Below are 21,894 nucleotides of genomic sequence, written 5' to 3' on the forward strand. Positions count from 1 at the left end.
CCCGCCCCCCAAATCTCCAGGTATTTGCAAACCTGCAGCTGGCAACCCTATTCAACCCCAGTGTTCCTCAGAGTCCAAAGATCAAGGTGGGGCAGAGATGGCCGCTGTAGGAGTCAGGAGGGTGGTTAATATTGATGCAGCACAGAGGAACTGAGCCAAGCCGTTCCAGGGCTAACTAGGGGAGCGCCAAGACCACCGTTTGTTTGTTGTAAAGATGGAGGCCAGGAGATGCTGTGGAGGTCAAGAGAGGGCCAGGTGAGATAGGTAAAAGTCATATTTCAAAATGCCACAGAAGCTTGGGCAGGTAAAAACTGGCACTTCTGCCTTTGAAAAGCTAAAGGTTAGCAGTCCCTCCCCCTCTAATGCTGTTTAATCCCGGGGTGTGCGTGTTGTGTTTTGGAACAGGTGTTAAAACAGGTGCTTTTAGAAAGGGTGGGGATGGTGTGTGATCAGGGGAACATCAACTGTACTTTGCACCTCTTTAGCAGAGGTTTCCCTTTAATGTGTCAACTCATTAATGAAGGTGTAATAAAACATCACATCATTAAGGGGACAGTATTCTTTCAATGCTCCCCCCCCCTCCCAGCTTTGAATTCTTATTCTCTAACAAAATTGAGAAAGAGAGGTGTTTTTATTTATTTATTTTACATTTTTTACACCATCTCTCTCAGTGGGCTGGCTCAGGGCAGTTTGTGACATTTTAAAACCCAGACTACTAAATACAGTTTGTTATAAAATATTTAAAATATTACCATTAAATTTTAAAATTCATCAGACCAAAATGGCCAGTGATGGGCCTGGAGGGGGTGGGGAGGGGAGGGGAGGGGAGGGGCCTCAGGTGGGCGTGGCCACAGCTCTGCTTCCCAACCTTATTCTGCAGGATCCTGCCACTTCTGGGGTTTCTTGAAGCCTGAGGAAAGTTTCAGGTAAAAAAGGTGAGAAAGGCTGGTCTAAAGAAATATTTCTTGAGCATATGAACTTTTTAACATATTTATTAATGATCTAGATGAGGGGGTGGAGGGACTACTCATCAAGTTTGCAGATGACACCAAATTGGGAGGACTGGCAAATACTCCGGAAGATAGAGACAGAGTTCAACGAGATCCGAACACAATGGAAAAATGGGCAAATGAGATCAAGATGCAATTTAATAAAGATAAGTGTAAAGTTCTGCATCTGGGTCAGAAAAATGAAAAGCATGCCTACTGGATAGGGGATACGCTTCTAGGTAACACTGTGTGTGAACGAGACCTTGGGGTACTTGTGGATTGTAAACTAAACATGAGCAGGCAGTGTGATGCAGCGATAAAAAAGGCAAATGCCATTTTGGGCTGTATCAACAGGGGCATCACATCAAAATCACAAGATGTCATAGTCCCATTGTATACGGCACTGGTCAGACCACACTTGGAGTACTGTGTGCAGTTCTGGAGGCCTCACTTCAATAAGGACGTAGATAAAATTGAAAGGGTACAGAGGAGAGCGACAAGGATGATCTGGGCCAAGGGACCAAGCCCTATGAAGATAGGTTGAGGGACTTGGGAATGTTTAGCCTGGAGAAAAGGAGGTTGAGAGGGGACATGATAGCCCTCTTTAAGTATTTGAAAGGTTGTCACTTGGAGGAGGGCAGGATGCTGTTTCTGTTGGCTGCAGAGGAGAGGACACGCAGTAATGGGTTTAAACTTCAAGTACAACGATATAGGCTAGATATCAGGAAAAAGTTTTTCACAGTCAGAGTAGTTCAGCAGTGGAATAGGCTGCCTAAGGAGGTGGTGAGCTCCCCCTCACTGGCAGTCTTCAAGCAAAGGTTGGATACACACTTTTCTTGGATGCTTTAGGATGCTTAGGGCTAATCCTGCGTTGAGCAGGGGGTTGGACTAGATGGCCTGTATGGCTCCTTCCAACTCTATGATTCTATGATTCTAAGACTCAGAGAGATTCAGTCAGGAAACCTGATATGCAGATTTTTATGGTTGTCAGTTAGTAGGGGAAAAAAAAAAGGAACACAAATGCACCATGGTGTTATGGGGAAGCCTCAAAGACATTTCAATTTGGCTGAGTGAAATTAATCTTCCACCAAAATTGCCAAAAAAGGAGGAGAAACAAACATTTTCACAGAACAAATTTTCCATTTAAGTTTTAAGGCTGGTTCAAACAGTCTATCAGGTGTTATTTCTTTTACCTAACAGTGCAAATGAGCTTGTTGCAGGGGTTAGGGGTGGTAGCTTCTAATCTGGCAAGCCAGGTTTGATTCTCTGCTCCTCCTCCACATGCAGCCAGCTGGTGGACCTTGGGCTCATCATAGTCCTATTAGAGCTGTTCTCATAGAGCAGTCCTGTTAGAGCTCTCTCGGTCCCATCCCCCACATAGGGTGTCTGTTGTGGAGAGAAGAAAGGAAGGTGAAAGAGAGAAGAAAAAGCTGCTTCTTCAGGTAGCAAAAAGCAGGGTCTAAAACCCAGCTCTTCTTCTTATGCTTACTGACTAGGGATGCCAGCCTCCAGGTGAGACCTGGGGATCCCCAGGAATTACAGCTCATCTCCAGACTATATGGATCAGTTCCCCTGGATAAAATGGATGCTCAAGAGGGTGTACTATAGGGAAGTGGTCCCCAACCCCCGGTCCGGGGACTGGTACCGATCCGTGGATCAGTCAGTACTGGGCCGCGGCTCCTCCTCGTTCTCCTCCCCGGCAGCTGCCTCGGTGGCTACCCTGCCACTCTGCTGCCAGCTCACCTGGAAAGCAAGTGGAGCAGGGGCTCAGGCGGCGGCAACGTCCTTTGGCAAAAGACTACCCCCCCCCAAGCCTCAGTAAAATTGTCGTTGACCGGTCCCTGGTGATAAAAAGGCCGAGGACCACTGCTATAGGGTATTGCACCCCACTGAGGCACCTGTTCTCTTCAGCCGACAGAACCAGACATCCGGGTCCTTTCCAACCTAGGGCTGATAACCCTACATCCCAATTTCCTGCTGGTGGCCCAAGGGATACCCAGCAACCCTAGTGACTCTCACGTATATCTGAATGAGTTCAAGTGTAAGTGTGTCAGGATTGTCCCCTTAGAGGTTTTGGGGAGGTGCAATAGAATAGAACAGCCAGCACACGGCAAATCCTTGATAGGCACATGCTGTAACCACTAAGCAGTGCAGAGAGAAAGCAGTGCAGAGTTGAAACCAGCCTTTCCCTGTTTTTATTTTTTAAGGACTTCATTGTGACTGTTTCGGGGCTGGGGGACTGGGCCACAAGACCACAAGAAAATTGTGCATCATTAACATACCCTAAAAATTCTTTGCTGTCCCAGGTCCGGAAACATTTCAGGTATCTGCTTGTGGGTGTAGAACCCATAACTATTTGGGAAAGGGCTGGGCCAGGCCAGAAAGGAAGGACATGGGCTAAGACCAACAAAGATTTATTCAAAGTGTGAGCTTTCGAGTGAGGATGAGTGCTTGCACTGGAATGCTCATGCCTTGAATAAATCTTTGTTGGTCTTAAAGGTGCTCCTGGACTCTGATTTTAATGAGAGAAAGTAAACACCCAAAGGGGTCAGCAAGGTGGGGCTCCGAGACAGCCAGCCCTTCATTGAGATGCAAATATCTTTGGGGAGCAGCCAACAGTTTCCTGAAAAATCAGGCCCCACCTTCGCATCCTGGGAGCCCCAGCACCTGGGATAGGAGGTTGTGGGTCATGCAGAGTGGCTTCCACACCAGCCTGAGTCCCTGACAGACCAGTTGGGGCTGAGAGTGAGAGAAAGAGGAGGGGGTGGCAGATCAAAGGCTCCGAGCAGGATGCCTGGCCAGGACAAAGCCAGGGGATGAGCATCATGTATGTGAGTTACCTTCTGGAAAAAGAAGCCAGCATGTATCCGGGATCTTTACGATGCAACAACCACAGCCTGCCTGCCCAGAACTTTGCCTCCACGACACCTTATAGTGATTACATGGGATATCATCAGGTGCAGAGTATGGACAACCGTGGACAGCCCGCAGGGACCTGGGGACCGCACTATGGCACACAGAGGGAAGAGTGGGACGCTTATGGGCCGGGGCCGTCCGGCACAGCCACAGCCACAGCCATGCATCTGAACGGATCCTCTCCTGGGCAGACCTACACCTCTGGCAATTACAGCTCCCTCAACCCTGACGGATCAGGGAATTTGCCTCCTGTAGACACAATTAACACGGAGCAGCTCTCTCCCCATAGTCCGAGACACGGCTCTTATGAATGGATGCGGAAAACAGTCCAGTCCACTTCCACAGGTATGTTGGCGAAAGCGCCTTTCGACTAAAGAAAGCTCTGCAAAGTTTTCTCCCCAAATTTCCTCCTGAACCTACACGCCCAGGCACAAGGGCAGGGGCGAACGGAAGTATCTGTGCCACAAGGAAAGGTTTCTCCTGCTAAGATTCTTGTGCTGGCTGGGTTCTGGAAGAATTACATCTGATTTATTGGCCTTCTGGTTTCCAACCTGGGGCAAACTAGAAATTATCACCATCAATGATAATTATAACATGAGCTTCCGGGGTGGGGTGGGGTCAGAATGGCAAACCACTTTCTAAATATAACGCCAGAGTAAGAAAAGCCATTGTTAATAAGGTCTATTGGGACACCTACCATTTGGAGAGCTCCACTTTTTGGGTTAGTAAATGCGGCCAAAGAAATGAAGGAAGCATTTCAGGCCCGTACTTTGCATGACTCCCTTAGAAGCTTCACATCTTCAGAGGACGGCATGAAGGAAGAGAGAGAGGTCTGAAGACCTTGGTCCTGTGTTGAATACAGGGCTTCGGGCAAAATAAATTAACACTTCAAATGCAAACGCAGTGGATGAAAGGGGTTCCCTCATGCTATCCTTTTAAAAATGCTAGACCCTTCAGAGAATGTAGGAGCCTAACACAGAGAGAACCAAATGGGTGGCCGTGTGGGTCTGAAGTAGCACAATAAAATCAAAGGTCAGCCTCACCTTTAAGACCAACAAAGATTTATTCGAGGTCTTTTTACTAGCTTGCTATTTAAATAGCAGGGAGTGACCGATCACAAGATCAAACTGATTTTTAACTGGTTCTCTCTGTAAAACCAGAGTTCAAGAGCACCTTTAAGAGCAACCAAGATTTATTCAAGGCACGAGCTTTCGAGGGCAAGCAGACACTTTGAGTGCTTCAGACAGGCCAACAGGGCTACCCGCTTGAATCTAAACCGGAGACTGTTTGTTTCAGATCAGTATGTTTTATGGCTGCAAACAACAAATTAGCACCAACTTCTATTGAGAAAGTATTTAAATTACAGTGGGGAAGGTGGGGGGGTTGCTTTGATCCAGGGCAAGCCACCCTGGTTGAAGCAGGACTTTTTTTTTTTGACAGTCTCAAAAATATTCTTCCTAATTTCGTCGAATCAGTTCTAGTAGCAATAGAAAAAGGGGGAGGGGCTATTTATTCCCCCTCTTTCTCTACCATTTGTAATTTTATAGACTTTTATCAAGTCCTTCTAGAAATGTGAGTTGAATGGGGAATGACAGAGTATCGGGCATGACAGGCAGAAGGTCCCAGGTTCAATCCCTGACATCTCTAGTTAAAGGATCAGGTTTTTAATCCGTTTTGCATTAAGCCAAACACTCAAAACTCATCTCATTCAGCTGAAATTTTACTGCTTCTGGACTCACTTTGTCCTGCTCAGTACATGCAGCAGAAATTGGGGATGGGGGATATAATCAGGCACAATAGAAGAGGGATTTCAATCTTATTCTCCCAGATCCAACACTACAGCAAACTAGCTCTCTGTGTAATAATTTACGTATAACATTCAGTACTGCTGCTTCTGGGGCTGGTGGAAGAGAAATAATATTTTTAAAACACCACTAGAAGTGATGTCAGTCCACTCTAGGAATTGCTGAAAACTCTACATTTTTTTCTGGAGATTGTTAGAGAGGCATGACATCATTTCTGGGTTTGCTCTGGAAGGGTTCTTACACAGTCACTGATGCCTAGCCCCCTCCTGGCTGACACCCACCAGTTGTGAACCCAGCTAAACATGTTTGTCTGTATATAATTCATACTGATTTTTTATGAAAGAGTACCCTCCTTTTCTCTGTCTTAAAAAATCTCAGAGTGGCTTTCAGTTCCCCTCCCCACAACAGGACTCTTGAGAAGCAGGTGAGGCGGAGAGAGCTCTGAGAGAACTGTGACTGGCCCAACGTCGCCCAGGTGGCTGCATGTGGAAGAGGAGGAGGAGGAGGAGGAGTGGATTCTCCAGATGAGAAGCCACTGCTCTTAACCACGATGCCAGACTGTGGCTCTCTTGGTGGCTTTCCACAGACTAAAATTGCACATGCCAATTATTTGTTGTGTGATGAACTATTTTTGTCAGTCTAACAGTGGAAAGTGCTGTCTAGTCATGGTCCACTTGTGGCAAACTCCATGGGGCTTTTCAGGCAAGAGGCTAACAGAGGTGGCTGGCCACGGCCTTCCTTTCTTGATGATCCCCCATCCAAATACTGACCAGGTATGACCCTGTTTAGTTTTTGGGATCTGAGGAGACTGTGCTGACCTGGACCATCCAGGTCAGTCCTGAATCTGAAGTAGAGGCTGGTTCTGTGAAGGCTCAAGGGGGTGGCAGGTGACAATGGATGAGCAATTGGGATGTGAGTGTCCTGCACAGTGCAGGGGGTTGGACTAGATGACCCAGGAGGTCCCTCCCAACTCTATGATTCTATGAATCTAAGTCTATTTTGCTGTTGTATTATGGGAGAAGAAGCAGTGAAAAGTTCCATGTTTTTGTTAGGAACTCTCAGGTATAAACCAGCCAGATCCCATAACTTGCTAATTGTTAATTTGGTAATTGATCTAGAGTTTCATTCCTTTTTATCTCCATTTGATGCAGTGCTCCCAGTATGTTGTTGTTGCATTTATTGGGGGGGGGGGGTGAGGTTTTCTATGTATGCATGTACTTGTCTCCTGTATGTATGCATCTTTAGCCAAAGGTCCACCAGTCCTCAGCTTCATGTGCCAGATCTCAGGTGCAGGGACTGGAACCTCAGGGACCAGAAATAAAGTTTTTGCTTTAGGCCTTTGAGCTATCAGAGATATCTGCTGCCTGTAGGCATTTCTGTGTTACAGCGATGTGTGCTCTGGGTGTGATCCAGTAAGACTATGCCTTAAGTTATACATCACAGAATATCCTGTGCTAATTAGGGCTCCCTGTTTCATGTGTCCATGGTGAAAGAGACACAAAATCTCTGTGTGGAAGTGATACCTGTATATTTTCATCTGAGAAGCTGTAACCATCCAGACAAGAAATGAAACAGGAAAAGTAAACAGAACAGAGTTTTAGACCCGTAGTATCTTTAAAGCCAATAGTGTTTGATTCTGGGTATATGCATTTATATACATGTATGCTTTTTCAGATACATTGAAATAGATGTTGTCAACCATTACATATAGTTGTGGGGCGGTTAGTTGCCAGGAAGGGCTACATCGAATCGAGATACATAAGTAACTATGTAATAAGTATAGTTGGATTAAAGCAGTTGGTATAACCTGTGAACAGCAAACTGATACGAGAGCTGAGTGAGATAAGAAAGCCAATATCCCTGTTAAGCCCTGGGGATTCCATTGTTCTAAAGTGTTGTAATGACTTATAATTCAGCAGTCTCCCATTCTAGTCTTTCTGAAATCCTTTTGCAATAAAACATCTTCTTTGAGGTGCTCCATTTAAGGGCCAGGGGAGTTGAAGTGTTCTCCTACGGGTTTCTCTGTTTATTCTTGAAATCAGATTCATGTTAATTAATCCTTTGGCAAAGAGTTTGACCTGTTTGCACTTTGGAGAGAACTGAAGGGCATGGCTGGCATTTAGTGGGGAGGTAAAGGCATGCGATGCTTGATTGGACTTTTATAAGCCAAACGGATACTTTGATTGCAGTGAGGTTTGGGTGGCTGGAATAAACCCATCATTATGACAGGTGGGATGAAAACATCCCAGGTGATAATTCTGTCCTGGTTAACATGGTATCAGCCCCCCCCCCCCGAGTGCATGCTTGTTCCTGGTTGGAGTGAATAGCAGGGATTCAGTTACTAGGGTGAAGCTGAAGAGGGCAACTGGGGATACAGAATGGGATTGGGAAGCCCAACTGCACCAGATCTTAGAAGCTAAGCTGCGTTCCTACGTGGATGGGAGACCATCAAGTTAAGCTCTGCAGAGGAAGTATGAAATTGGGGTCTCTGTGGGTGGGCAGATAGTTGTGAGTCTCCTGCATTGTGCAAGGGGGTTGGACCCTGGAGGTTCCTTCCGATTCTATGCAGGCAGTGGCAAACCACCATAGCTTCTCCCTTGCCTTGAAAACCCTGAGTCGGTGGGATCTAATCAGGCCAACTGAGGTCTGCCTAACCCCATCCCTGTGATTTAGAATCATAGAGTTGGAAGGGACCTCCTGAGCCATCTAGTCCAACCCCCTGCAGAAAACAGGAAATTCACAACTACCTGACCATCCACTATGGCCCCAATTCCATGCCCAGATGGTTGCTCCCCACCCCCCCCCAAAAAAATCCCAGAATCCCTGGCCAGTCTGGCCTGGAGGAAATTCACCTCCCAACCCCGAAGTGGTGATTGGCATTTCCCTGGGCCAGCAAGAAAGGGCCACAAGAGCCAAGCATGGACACAGTCCCTTCTGCCCACCCACTCACCATCTGCCTACATTCATAATTTGCATGATTATGCACGGGAGTTAAAAGCTGGGCTGGCGCTTGCATGGCAGAGGGGCAAATTCCCACTGAGGCATGATATCCAACAATTTTAACACCGTCTCTCACAACAAAGCCAAAACGCTGTCTTGTATCATTTTCAGGACACACAGGTGGACAGCACAATCTTTTGCAGAATTAATTAGAGGTAAACCTGTTGGAATCCGTGCATTTAAGCTGCATTGCGGCAGGAAGCCCCCTCTGTTAGTTAGATGTGGGGACTGAAAGTGCAGTTCCTAGAGAGAGGGAGGGAAAGAGAGACACCAGGGGAGACCTGTGGGGTTAAAAGGCCATGACATGCAGGAGATTTGCAAACCAATGTCACCAACTGTGCTTCTTGCATTTCACTGCCTTTTAACCTCACTGTTCAATTTTCTCCTTCCTTCTAGGGTTGCCTATCTCCTGGTAAGGCCTGGTGATCTCTCAGAATTACAACTAGAATCATAGAATCATAGAATCATAGAGTTGGAAGGGACCTCATGGGTCATCTAGTCCAACCCCCTGCACTATGCAGGACATAGGGTTGTCCCTATCACTCATCTACTGTAACCTGCCACCCCTTTGCCTTCATAGAATCAGCCTCTCTATCAGATGGTTATCCAGCCTCTTTTAAAAATTTCCAAAGATGAAATTTTTGTAATGACTTATAACCCACCACCTCCCAAGGAAGCCTGTTCCACTGAGAAACCGCTCTGTCAGGAACTTCTTCCAGATGTTGAGATGGAATTTCTTTTGAATTAATTTCATCCCATTGGTTCTGGTCTGTCCCTCTGGAGCAAGAGAGAACAACTCTGCTCCATCCTATATGACACCCTTTTAAATACTTGAAGATGGTTATCAGATCCCCTCTCAATCGTCTCCTCTCTAGGCTAAACAGAACAAGCTCCCCCAAACCCCTCACCATCTTTGTTGCCCTCCTATCAAGATCATCCTGTATTCTGTTGCTGTCTTCAGTTGTGTTTGCTACTCCTCCCAGTTTAGTATCATCTGCAAATTTAATAAGTATCCCCTCTAATCCCTCATCTAAATCATTTATGAGTATGTTGAACAACACAGGCCCCAGCACAGATCCTTGGGGAACTCCACTTGTCACTCTTTTCCAAGAAGATGCTGAACCATTAACAAGTACCCCCTGGGTATGATTTGTCAACCAGTTATTGATCCACCTGACAGAATTAGGATCCATCCCACATTTTACCAACTTGTGAACTAAACTCTAGATTACAGCGATCCCTTCCCCTTGAGAAAATGGCTGCTCTGGAAGGGGGACTTTGTGGCCTTATACCCTGCTGAGGTCTTTTCCTTCTCCGAACCCCATCCTCCTCAGGCTCTACCCCTAAATCCTCCAGGAATTTCCCAGTCTGGAGTTGGCAACCAGGGCCAACCTGGGCTTCCCTTCATGCTTTGATGGCTTAGTACAGAAAGGCTTCTGCTACAGCAAACCTGCTATTCCTTAAAGTGCCATCGGACTTCTATTGCATTTTTCCTTTTTCGTGCTTTATAGTAATAGTGCCAAAGTCCTCCAGTTTCTCTGCTGGGAGCTCAATACCCAAGTGCAAAACTCCATAGGCACCTTTTCCTGACCTTACCACACCTCCTGAAAGCTGCTTCTCAAACACACACACGTTCCTTCCTCCAAGCCCTGGACAGACAGCTGTTTCTTTTGGCTGGTCTCTAAATTCCCTCGCTGCCTCCTGCCTTTTCACTCTGCACCCTACCCATTGCATTTGTCACATGTATTTATTTCTCTGAAACATTTTTTTAAAATCCTGCACAGATTCAGGAAGTGGCAGAGCACCTCTGAACGTCTCTAGTCTTGACAACTCTACTTTCCAGAGATGCCTCTGAGCTCAATTCACCTGTCCAGCCCTCCCCTGTCACTTGCAGAGAGCTCTGGGGCTCCTCTCCTGGGGCATCCTCAGCCCACACTGGTCTAGCCCCCTGCAGCCTCTTCAAGAACACCCCAAGACTTCCCTGGAGCTGGGGCAGATCAGGAGGGATCTGCTCTGATTTTCCTCACTGCACAAAGCAAACAAGCTCCTTAAGGAACATGGGAGGGGGCAAGGCCAGATTTTGACCTCCGCTGAGCCTTTCTGAGCCAGCCAAGCAACCCCCTGGTTTTGCTCCCGACCTCCTGCAGCCCAAGAGCTTTCCTGCTCCACACCAGGCCCCAGGCAGCCGGGAAGACCGCCTTTCAGGAGAGCTGCCCTGTTATCAAAGCATCTGTGATAAGATTTCAAGGAGCCATGGGATTACCAAGAGCATCATTTGAAAACCACCACCTCCCCATCCCAAACTGGGAGGACCAGAATTAAGGTTGCCAAGCTCCAGGTAGGGCCTTGCTATTTCCTGGAATTAGAACTGGTCTCCAGGCTGTTGAGATCCCCTGGAAAAACATGGCTGCTTTGGAGGGTCGGCTGAAGACCCTCCCTCCCCAAACACCATCATCCTCAGAGACTACCTCCAAATCTCCAGGAATTTTGCAACCCTAGAAAGAATTCCCGCTTTCCCAGTTGGAACACTTGACTTTTCAAAAGGTGATTTACTTTCTCCTGCCAAGGCTTTTTATTCCAAGAATTTTGATTCCACTTTGTTGGCAGCACTGAAAGCAGCTCATTATGACAATGTAAGCCTGGGGGTTTTGACAGCTCTGGAAGGGTTTCCCAAATGGGCGGGAGTTAATTAATTTTAAATATATTTGTTAAACATGTATCTGGTGATATGACCATATAGGATCATGTCAACCAATTCCCTCCCAGAATTGCCAATGATGGGCCTGGAGGGGGCGGGAAAAGGAGGGGCCACAAGTGGGCGTTTCCACAGCTTTGCTTGCCAACCATATTCTGCACCATTGCACCACTCCTGGGGTTTAGTGAAGCCTGAAGAATATTCATTCATTCATTCATTCCATTTATTACCTGCAGCTCCCAGAACTGGCTCATGGCAGGGTACAGTTGTCCATATCAAAACCCCAATAACCCCCCATTAAACCCCCACTAAAACGCTACACAAACATAAAAATACAACAAAAACCAGAACATAGCAGTGTAACTCAGCCTCACATCCCCCAATAAAACATCCAGGGGAAGAAGTGGGAAGAGGGGGCCATAGATGACACATGGTCCAACCCTTGCCTAGCACCGGCTAGTGTGTGTGTGGAGGGGGCTAATCAGATCTTCCCCCCCCCCGCCCCCAACCATAAACCTGGCGGAAGAGCTCCAGTTGGTAAGCTCTGTGGAATGATGGAAGCTCCTGCAGGGCCCACAGCTCTTCTGGGAGCTCCTTCCACCAAATAGGGGCCGGGACCGAAAAGGGGGTTCTCAATGGTAAAAAAGTTGAGAAAGGCTGATTTAAGGACACTGCCGTCCAATAGAAAAGGTGTGTCCCTGCAAAGAACTTTAGCTTCTCTTGCCTCTGCTTAGGGGTTGATTTTAGAGGGTGGGTGCTGCTGAAGGAAAAACCTTGTTTCTGGACCCCTGTAACCCCATCTGTGGGGCAGGTTCTTTCCATTAGCATTTCCAGGATGATACACCTTCAGGTTTGTGGGTCCTTGCGGAAGCTGGGAAATGAGAAACACCATTCCAAGGGAATAGGTAGGTTTGGTCAAGATTATTGCTCTGGTTTAGCAATCCAGGCTGGTAATTTTTTTGTACAAAAACACATCCAAAGTTGCTATTGGATAAGAGACAGAATTTTGAACCAGCTGTCTAGCAGAGTTGTTCAAACTGTGATTGCAGTTGTGGGAAGCAATCATCCAAGGGAGAGACAAGGTTTTGCACTGGCTCCTCTCTATTTTCCCTCCAGGCATCCTTTATCCATGTCATCAAGTTTTTGACAAGGCAGGTTTTTATAGGAATGCCCCAGTGACAGGGCCTTCCAGGGGGCACCCCCAGGATGAGCACTTTCCCCACTTCACGAAATAACATCCGGAAGAGCATAGCAATAGTGTGAGACAAAGTAATGCAGAACTCAAGGGCACCTTAAAGGCTTAACCGCACTTATTCCAGCAGGAGTTTGCATGAGTCAGAGACTTCATGGAAGGAAACTGTTTGGCAGGTGTTTCGAAGGAAATGCCTGGGGCCAAGTAGTGAAGGGGTGGCCAGCTGACAACCCCCACATCAGGAAAGAGGTTCTCCTAACCATTACTTTAGGGAGGGGAGAAACCTGCATTCCACAGCTGCTCTCACAAGTAGTGCATAAATCAGTGCCTGGGAAGAGATGAAAACAAAGTTCTCAGAACCACCTCATCAGGCAGGAGGGTTTGGAGGGCCAGGAGACGTGGGAGGGAACCAAAAGTGAACCGTTTTCTTGCAATCTTTAATTCTGGTTTTTGAACATTCTGGATAGGGCAGGTTAGAAATCCAGAACAATACACTTAACACCCGTGATGCACACGTGGAGAAGACTTGCCCAGAGGCAGTGGGCGGTGGGGGCTTCTCAAGAAGATCCTGTACAGGCCAGGATGGGGATTCTGCGCACTGATTCCTCCTTGCAAGCAAAATGGAGGCCCCTCTCCCGACAGAGGTAGGAATTAGTGCACAGAACCAAGCAAGAACAAAGGTTAGCAGCCAACAGCAAGGGCACCCACCTGGCTGCATGTGGAGGAGGAGCGGGGAATCTGGCTCAACCAATCAGAAGCTGCCACTCTTAAACACTACACCAAACTGGTCTGTGTTCTTAACCTGTCCTGTAACCCTAATTTGAAAGGGGAATCCATATCTCCCACAGGAGGAGCTGGATAGGTTCAAATGGGTCACCGTGTTGGTCTGAAGTAGCACAATAAAAATCAGAGTCCAGGAGCACCTTAAAGACCAACCAAGATTTATTCAGGGCATGAGCTTTCGAGTGCAGGCACTCAGGAGGAGCTGGAGACAGCCTTCTGCAGATCTCACACCTCAGTGTCTCTATGTGACCTAAAGATGCAGATGAATTCAGAGGGAAAAGCAAACTGATGTAAAACAGAAGCGTCTCTCCATCTGGAAAAACCAGAACAAGGGCCAGTTTGAATGCTAATTTATTTTGCTTTGTAAACTAGTTGTGAGGTCTAACCCCCCCCCCCCATTCCATTGTCTTCAGTTCAGAGACCTATATCTACCATCTCAAACACCAGACCTTACTCCCCCCCCTTAACACTTCTTCCAGCTTTGATATGCATCCCTGTCTTTTCTTCCTTCTCCTTTTCTTTAGCGGTTATATTGCCGGAAAGGGTGATGATTTTCACAGCAAATAAAGAGGCCTTCTTGTAGCTTTTATGACCTTCAGAATAAATGTTCTGTGAATTTTATGGCCAATGGGAGAGCTCTCCCCTCCTCCTTCCACTATTTGAGGCTCAGACCGCTGGAATAAGTGAGGTATCCTAAAAGAGCTGGTGTAACAGAGGTCAAATACCTGGAGCAATATCTCGCCACGTGAACTTTCTGGTTCCCAGGAAGGAACTGCCCCTTTACCTGGCTGATAGAAACATGCCTTTCTAGTAAAGGGAGAATTTGCTGTACTCCTGTCAGGGTATAAAACGTAGCTTTCCTTTAGGAAATGTAGGTTTTATCCACAATTCATAGCCTTCCACAGTGTTGCTCACATTGAAACTTTGGAGGGTTTTTTAAGACTAGGTCAGAATGGCTGCTCTCATGATTTCCAGAAAAAAAGGCACGTTCTACCAAATCAACACATGCACAAATATAAATGAGAGACCAGTGAAACAACAAATCTTCAGGTGCAAAGTACATGTGCAGGTTTATATTCTGTTTGTCTTTCCCAACAGGTAAAACAAGAACGAGAGAGAAGTACCGTGTAGTTTACACAGATCATCAGAGATTAGAACTGGAGAAAGAATTTCATTACAACAGATACATAACGATTAGGAGGAAATCTGAACTCGCTGCAAATTTGAGACTTTCTGAGAGACAGGTAGAGTATGGATGCTTCACACCCCAGTTCCTGTCCAATACACCTTACTCCAGACCTAGTTGGCTAGATCTCATCAGATCTCAGAAGCTTAAGCAGGGCCAGTCCTGGTTGCTACTTAGATGGGAGACCACCAAGAAGCGCTTCAGAGGCAGGCAATGACAATCCAACCATGTTTGTCCCTTGCTTTGAAAAACATATGATGTCATAGGGATGCCAGATACCTCTTAGCGACCAACATGCGATAGTGGAGATTTACCAGGAGAAAGACCCATGCCACATGGCTGCCATCCCACAAGAAGTGATGTCAGTATGCCAGTGACTTCCAGGAGACACTCTGGTATTTGGGCAAAAACTCTGTGGTAAAACCAGCTTCTTGAGTTTTTGCCCAAATACCAGAGCACCTCCTGAAAGTTGCTGTCTTGATGATGTCACTTCCTATGTGACACTGGCAATGTGGCCAAGGCCCTCCTCCCTCTATTAAGTCCCTCACTAGCCGGCTGATTGGTGGCTTAGGACCAGGGCCTTGTGACACTTTCCACTAACATAAAGTAATACTTCACTGGGCCAAATTTTTGTGTGTAATTTGGCCCTTATTAATGGGACAAGCCTCATAAAACAGTGAAGGATCTAGGTCTGCCTTTTATTGGGGAAGATCCAAGACTGCCTCCTTAGTGAAGAAATTATCTGGGCTGTCTTCTACTTAGAATCCTATTTAGGTCTTTTCCATGGGGCTTACTGCCAGAAAAATGTTCTTCATACTGCTCTGTGAAGAACCACCAACCTCCTTCCTCCGGCCGACATTTTGCATGCCCTTCCCAGAATCCTTTGCACATGGCTGGTACCACCTCCACATTGCAGATCTGCACGGCTTCTTCTTCGTCTTCATCTTGACTCACAATCGATTAGGTCACTTTGCAATTTTTATTGTGATGACTGGACTGAAAGCTTGTGTTCATACTGCAATGACCAGCTCCCCCCCCCCTTTATTTCCCATCTTTCCCCCCAATGGGGACCCAAAGGGGCTCACATTATTCTGCCCTCCATTTCTGATTCCCACAATAACTCTGTTGAGTATGTGATCTTTAAGGGCCCACAAAAATGCTTTATTTTAAAATCAGGGGGGGGGGGGAAACATACTTTTAGTAGGAATGAAGACAATGTTTTAATTTTTTTCTCACATCTGGAAAAAATGAAATGTTTATCTGAACGGAGGTTTCCGAGATTCTAGTCCAGCACCTTAACCACTTCATTACTTGGGCTCTCTATGTAGAAATAGTCCTCAAACTTCAGCTGAACAGGCAGTAATTTGGTTTGCTTGACACTGGGCTATGGTTCACTTGTCCCCAATCCTTCCCAGAGGTTAGAAGAGAAGAACTTGCTGCTAGAACAGAGGCACGGAACAAGAATGCCCAAGTGGTTCCCTTTGAGAGTCACCAGGTACCACGGCCAGTTGTTTCTGAGGATGTACTCAAAAGTCAATTATTGCAGCCTTAGCAGTGGGAATGAGGCTCTAAAGGGAGCATGGTATGCTTATGTGCATCACACATGTCATGGGCCAAATTTCCACCACTGCCTTGCCAAAAGCCAGCCGATTTTGGAAAACATTACTGTTAAGCAAGAATCCACTTCTTATGAGACAACCCTAGTTGGGCCCAAAAAGATGTTCTAAGATTCAGCCAGAGAGTGATATAGCAGGATTCATCCTTTTCCTATAGTATAAGGTTTATATTCGGTGGCCAAAATTGGAAACAGTTTCTTCTTTGCCTGTTCTCCAGGTAAAAATCTGGTTCCAGAACCGTAGAGCCAAAGAACGGAAGTTAATAAAGAAGAAAATGACGAATTTTGACGGTGGGAGCTTGGGCTCCATCCAGAGTGACTCCGGTTCGATGAGTCCCATCCCAATTCCCGACCCACAGACTCATTCAGAGATGGCTGGTCCTTTGTTTTCACCGCCACCGCCTCTGCCTCTGCCTCCCCTCCCGATGACCCGCCTGCCTCACAATGGGAACATCCAGCAGGTGGTGGCCCCCCTTTAATGAAGAATACGCCAGGCCTGCAAAGAACACGGAAGCAACACAGCTGCCAGAACTTGTCTGTGAGAGGCCCTGGCATCACAACCGCCTGTTAGACAGTACAGACAACTGGGCGTCTGTTGGCAAAGCCAGCCTCGCGGGATATTCCTTGCACGGGAGTGGGGCTCTGTGCCAGGGGCTAACACTGAGACCAGCAGACTCTTCTCGGTGCTAAGCTGGAGGGATTCAGGGCAGAGGAGAAGGGTCACAGTCAGACGTGCTTTGGGCCCACTTCTAAACAGCCCCCCCCCCCCGTCCACACACACCACACACTCTGCTTGATTTGAGTGTGAAGAGTGTGTACATCGGACAATTTCATTTTTGTGTTCTTCACAGCCTGTTTTGATTCCTCCCACAGTGCAGGGCTTATTTTGCTGTGACGGGCAGATGCACTGAATGAGGGCTCTACGCCTGCTACAGTTCTGCAGAAGCACAGCTCAAATGCAGAGCAACAGAATTCCATTTCCCACGTTTTGCTTTAAAAAGGGAGCCATAGCTTGCCAAGGTATGAACGGACGTCTGTGAGCAGATCTCAGAAACCAAGGGAGTGGCTACATGGATGTCCAGGAACTGACATGGGCCTTCAAGATCCTGCACATTTCTGCTTTCCTCTTTGCCTCCCAAACAGCAAAACCACGATCATGCCATATAAGGACATTATGTAAATTCCCTCCATTTGTACACAGGTTGCAGAATCCATTCTTTTCTTGCAGAATGTGGATTTTTAAAAATGTGCCATGCGCACCACCATACACCTTAGCTATCGGCTGGACTAATCTGAAGCCAAGAAGCAAGCTTGCTCATCCAGCTCCAACATTTATGCTACGGCTTGGTTCAGACGTTAACACAAAACTACAGTTTAACTAGCTTGCAAAAACAGGATTTGGCTCACAGATGATCACTCAAATCTGGATTTGCCTCAATGGAAACTGTTGCGGCTGCTTCACTCTGGGGAGTGTTTGAAGGCGGCACCGGGATACAAGCCCAGATGTCTCTGTTTGTATGTCACATAAAACCATAATTAAGCCTATTGAATCTTGTGAATCTGTTCCCCTAGTGCAGGGGGGGGGGGTTTGGGAGGGATCTCAGAAGGGTCCACCCACAAGAGCAGCCATTTACTCCGGGGGTTCCGAACCTTTTTAAGCCTGTGGGCCTCTTTGCTTTGGAGGGGGAATGGACACTCAATCAATTGAAAACCATCTTAACAAACAAACCAATCAAATTACAAGACAAGGGGGAATCAACTTTTCTTCATTTGAAATGTAGAGAGGGCTATCTATCCTGAATATTTCTGTTCCATCCCTTTCCCAAACTGTCTAATCCATTGAAGCCGATGGGCAGTAGGTTCAGGACAGATAAAGGAAATACTACTTTACACAGAAAATGATTAACGTAGAACTTGCTGCCAGAGGCTGTAGTGGTGGCTACAGGAACAAACAGCTTTAAAAGGGAATTAGGTAGATCCTTGGAGGAGAGGTCTGTCAATGGCTACAAGCCTTGGCAACTGAAGGAAGCCTCCCTGGTCAGAGACAGTCCCCTGCATCCCGGAGCCAGGAAACAACAACAGCCTTGGATTCTGTGCCCTGTTGTTGGCTCTCCACTGGAATTGATTGGCTACTGGGTAAGAGAGGATGATGAACCAGATTGCCTCATCCATAAGAAGCCAGACTCTTCTTATGTTCCTCTCAGGGAAAGATCTTGACCTTCTATGTCCCACGGTTGGCTGGCCAGAGGAACTAGCTGGCTACTGTGTGAAACAGGATGCTGGACTAAATGGACCAAGGGCCTGATCCAGCAGGAATCTTCAGAGGTTCTGAAGTATGTTTATCCTATCCTTCCTCCAAGATGCTGTTCCTTCCATCCTCCCTCCAAGCCATGCTTCTCCCTCCTTTTATCCTCACAACAAGCTTTTGAGGTAGGTAAGGAAAAGAGAGGCCCAAGGTCACCCAAGAAGATGTATGGCAGCATCATGAACTTGACTTTTCATCGTCTGACACTCCACCAGCTGGGCTTGCAGGGATCAGTCCTCTAAGATGTCAAGCCACCCAAAGCAATTGCCAGTCACTCCAACTCACACTAATAACAATGCAACACACCTCAGTTATGCTGTAGACTAGAGCAGGGGTGGCCAGACTGTGGCTCTCCAGATGTCCATGGACTACAATTCCCATGAGCATGTGCAGGCAAGGGCTCGTGGGAATTGTAGTCCATGGAGATCTGGAGAACCACAGTCTGGTCACCCCTGCTCTAGAGTCACTTTCCCAAACCCATTTCAAATGTCATTTCACATACCATGGTGGCTATTCAAAGGAAAGAAACTGACGGAGAGGCTGATTCTGGGAAGGCTCAAGGGGGTGGCAGGGGACAGTGGGTGAGCGAGATGGTTGTATGTGTGTCCTGCATAGTGCAGGGGGTTCGACTAGATGACCCAGGAGATCCCTTCCGACTCTATTATTCTATGATTCTATGAACTCTTCCCCAATGTGAATATTTCTGTTTGGAAAGAACATCTGTATCTTAGATTAGAATGAAGTGTGTAATTGTACTGGTCTGAAGCAGCAGAGCAAAATGAGAGTCCAGGGGCACCTTTAAGACCAAGATTCAAGGTATGACCTTTTGTGTGCATGCATACTTCCTCAGATGCAGTGTATACTCACCCCCCCCCCCCCCAGCTCATCCCTTGAATAAAACTTGGTTGGTCTTAGTGGTGCCACTGGACTCTAATTTTGTTCGGTATCTTTAGCGTAATCACTCAGTCACTTCTCCCAAGTTAAAACTTGGTGGTTCTGGAAAAACAGCCTGCTGAACTTTGTTAACCTGCTAGAGATAATTACAGGAAAAGATAAGGAAAAGCTTTGAAGATGCATCTCATTTCTGAGCTCTTGAAATGCTGCTTGTGATTGCTTGGGAGCTTTTGCAATCAGGTCTAGTATAAAGCAGAGTTGGGTCTGAAGAAGGAAATGCTCTCAAGGCTTATGGAAGATGTATTAATTCGTTAAAATGCAGGTGAGGGGCAGCCCACATTGCTGGCCAGCTGACTGTGCAATAATAGATGGTCAGTATCCAGTATTCTGCAAGCAGAGAAAAGAAATGGCCCCAAAGGTCCTGAACGCCAGCCAGAAGAACAGGACTGCTCACTCCCCGAGTCTAGCAAGGTTCTTGTACCTTTGGAAGCAGAATGATTGACAGGAGGACTGCAAGCAGAAAGCTAACCCCTATAACCACATGGCCACAGTACATACAGCGGTGCAAGTCAAGACCTCTACCAGTGCTGTATAAACCAAGCAAGAACAAATGTTAGCAGCCCAATAGCAAAGCAATGAAGTACTACTACTACTACTACTACTACTACTACTACTACTACTACTACTAGTAGTAGTAGTAGTAGTGGTTCAAATCAAATCAAAATTTATTTTAATACAGCACTGCAGCCAGATAAAACAGATAGAGAGAAAAAAACATTTCAGAGTAGAAAATTGCAAAATCAGGGAGCCAGTACAAAATTTAAAATATATAAAATTGTATAATTGATGGGTACGTTATAAAAAATGCATAGTAAAATACCTCTAAAAATCTTTCCCGTGTGCTCAGCACATGCGCACAAAATTTGGCAACCTGCTTAATAATATGGCCCCTACTATTCCACAGGAGGAATTTAACTTTTTCTTTGTTTGAGCTGGTGGAGGAATTCCTGAGTAATGGGAGGATGAATTTATTTCTCGCAGAGCTAAAAGTAGGGCACCTTAAGAGGACGTGTTCGATTGACTCTATCTCCCCGGAATTACAGGGGCAGAGTCTTTCAGCTAATGGGGTTTTCTTGAAGCGGCCCACCAGCATGGCAGAAGGTAATGCAGAGCATCTAGCTAGTGTGAATGCTCTCCTATAGTATAGTATTTTGTTTCCAAATAGGAGAGATAGTCTGCAGAGGCTTGAATATACCTGGAACACAATGGTGCACCATACCTAGGGGAGCGAGAAAGGTCAGTTTGACGCTCTGTGTCCTCAATCCTTTGTTTCACTACAATTTTCGCCTGATCGTACCCCAACCCGAGTAGTGAAAGTGAGGAAAAGCCTAGTAGTGGTTCTTATATGCCACTTTTCTCTACCCTACGGAGTTTCAAAGCAGCCTACAATTGCCTTCCTTTCCTCTCCCAACAGACACCCTGTAAGGGAGGGGAGGCTGAGAGAGCCCCGAGATTACTGAAGAAGAAGAAGAGTTGGTTCTTATGTGCCACTTTTCTCTACCCGAAGGAGTCTCAAAGCGGCTTCCAATTGCCTTCCCTTCCTCTCCCTACAACAGACATATGGAAGGGAGGTATAAAAATCTAATAAAATAAATAAATGTAATGGGCTCTGGAGCTTTCTTCAAGGATCACACAGCCAGTTAAATCAGAGTCCAGTAGCACCTTTAAGACCAACCAAGATTTACTCAGGGCTGCTTGCACTCAAAAGCTCACGCCCTGAATAAGTCTTGGTTGGTCTTAAAGATGCTACTGGACTCTAATTTTATTGTGCTATGACTACCCATCTGAACATAGCCAGTTAAAAATGTGTTAATTCCTTGGGAGGAACAGTTATAATCCTAGGTACTTAAGCAGCACATGGGAATGGCTTCCAGGAGCCTAAATCCTTCCAGAAGCCTAAATTCCATTTCTGTGTTCTCTAGGGGTTTTTTTTGCTGTTGTTGTTGGGAATAAACAACAGAGGGGCTGGCAAGAAGTGATTCCATCTATTGTCAGGGGATAGGAGGAGAACGCTTTGTCTGTGAGCCTTGGAGGACAGACCATAAACAATTAGCAGAAGTCTGGGAATGCAGCCGGCCCCTTCCTGTCTGGAGTAGATGCAGAGGAAGGAACAGTTTGGACCAAGAGGGTATAAAATGTACCTAAGTATGTAGATGGGTGTTTGCATTTGCCAAGATGATCTCTTAACAGTGGCCTGATATACTGCGCCGGTTTAGGGAGAAAAGGAGGTGGCTTCCAAAGGATTATTTAATGAATTCTCCAGGGCTGGAGTCAACTAGCTGTTGTGAGTTTTCCAGACTGTGCACCCATGGACATCTGGAGGGCCGCAGTTTGACTACCCCTCTAGTAGTTTTGGTCCCTTATGTTTGCCCAGTAACTGCGACCAGCATCTTCAGATAGATTCAAGTGGGTCGCCCTGTGTTGGTCTGAAGCAGCACCACAAAACAAAGTCAG

General features: G+C 46.5%; 1 protein-coding gene across 2 annotated transcripts; it reads left to right on the forward strand.

The window, feature by feature from the left end:
• The first annotated feature begins 60 nt into the window (after window positions 1-60).
• Window positions 61-17,718, forward strand: CDX4 (caudal type homeobox 4). 2 transcript variants are annotated; one of them, XM_077308362.1, is made up of 5 exons: window positions 61-255; window positions 881-935; window positions 3,947-4,250; window positions 14,479-14,624; window positions 16,400-17,718. In XM_077308362.1, exons 3-5 carry the CDS (start codon window positions 3,956-3,958, stop codon window positions 16,658-16,660), a joined length of 702 nt encoding a protein of 233 aa, XP_077164477.1. In that variant the 5' UTR covers window positions 61-255; window positions 881-935; window positions 3,947-3,955; the 3' UTR covers window positions 16,661-17,718. The 2 variants fall into 2 exon arrangements, with proteins under 2 accessions (XP_077164477.1, XP_077164476.1); XM_077308361.1 differs by lacking the exons at window positions 61-255; window positions 881-935 and having other exon boundaries at window positions 3,650-4,250.
• The last annotated feature ends 4,176 nt before the right edge of the window (window positions 17,719-21,894 follow it).

The sequence above is a fragment of the Paroedura picta genome, chromosome 13, assembly GCF_049243985.1.
Source record: "Paroedura picta isolate Pp20150507F chromosome 13, Ppicta_v3.0, whole genome shotgun sequence".
NCBI classification, from domain to species: Eukaryota; Metazoa; Chordata; class Lepidosauria; order Squamata; family Gekkonidae; genus Paroedura; species Paroedura picta.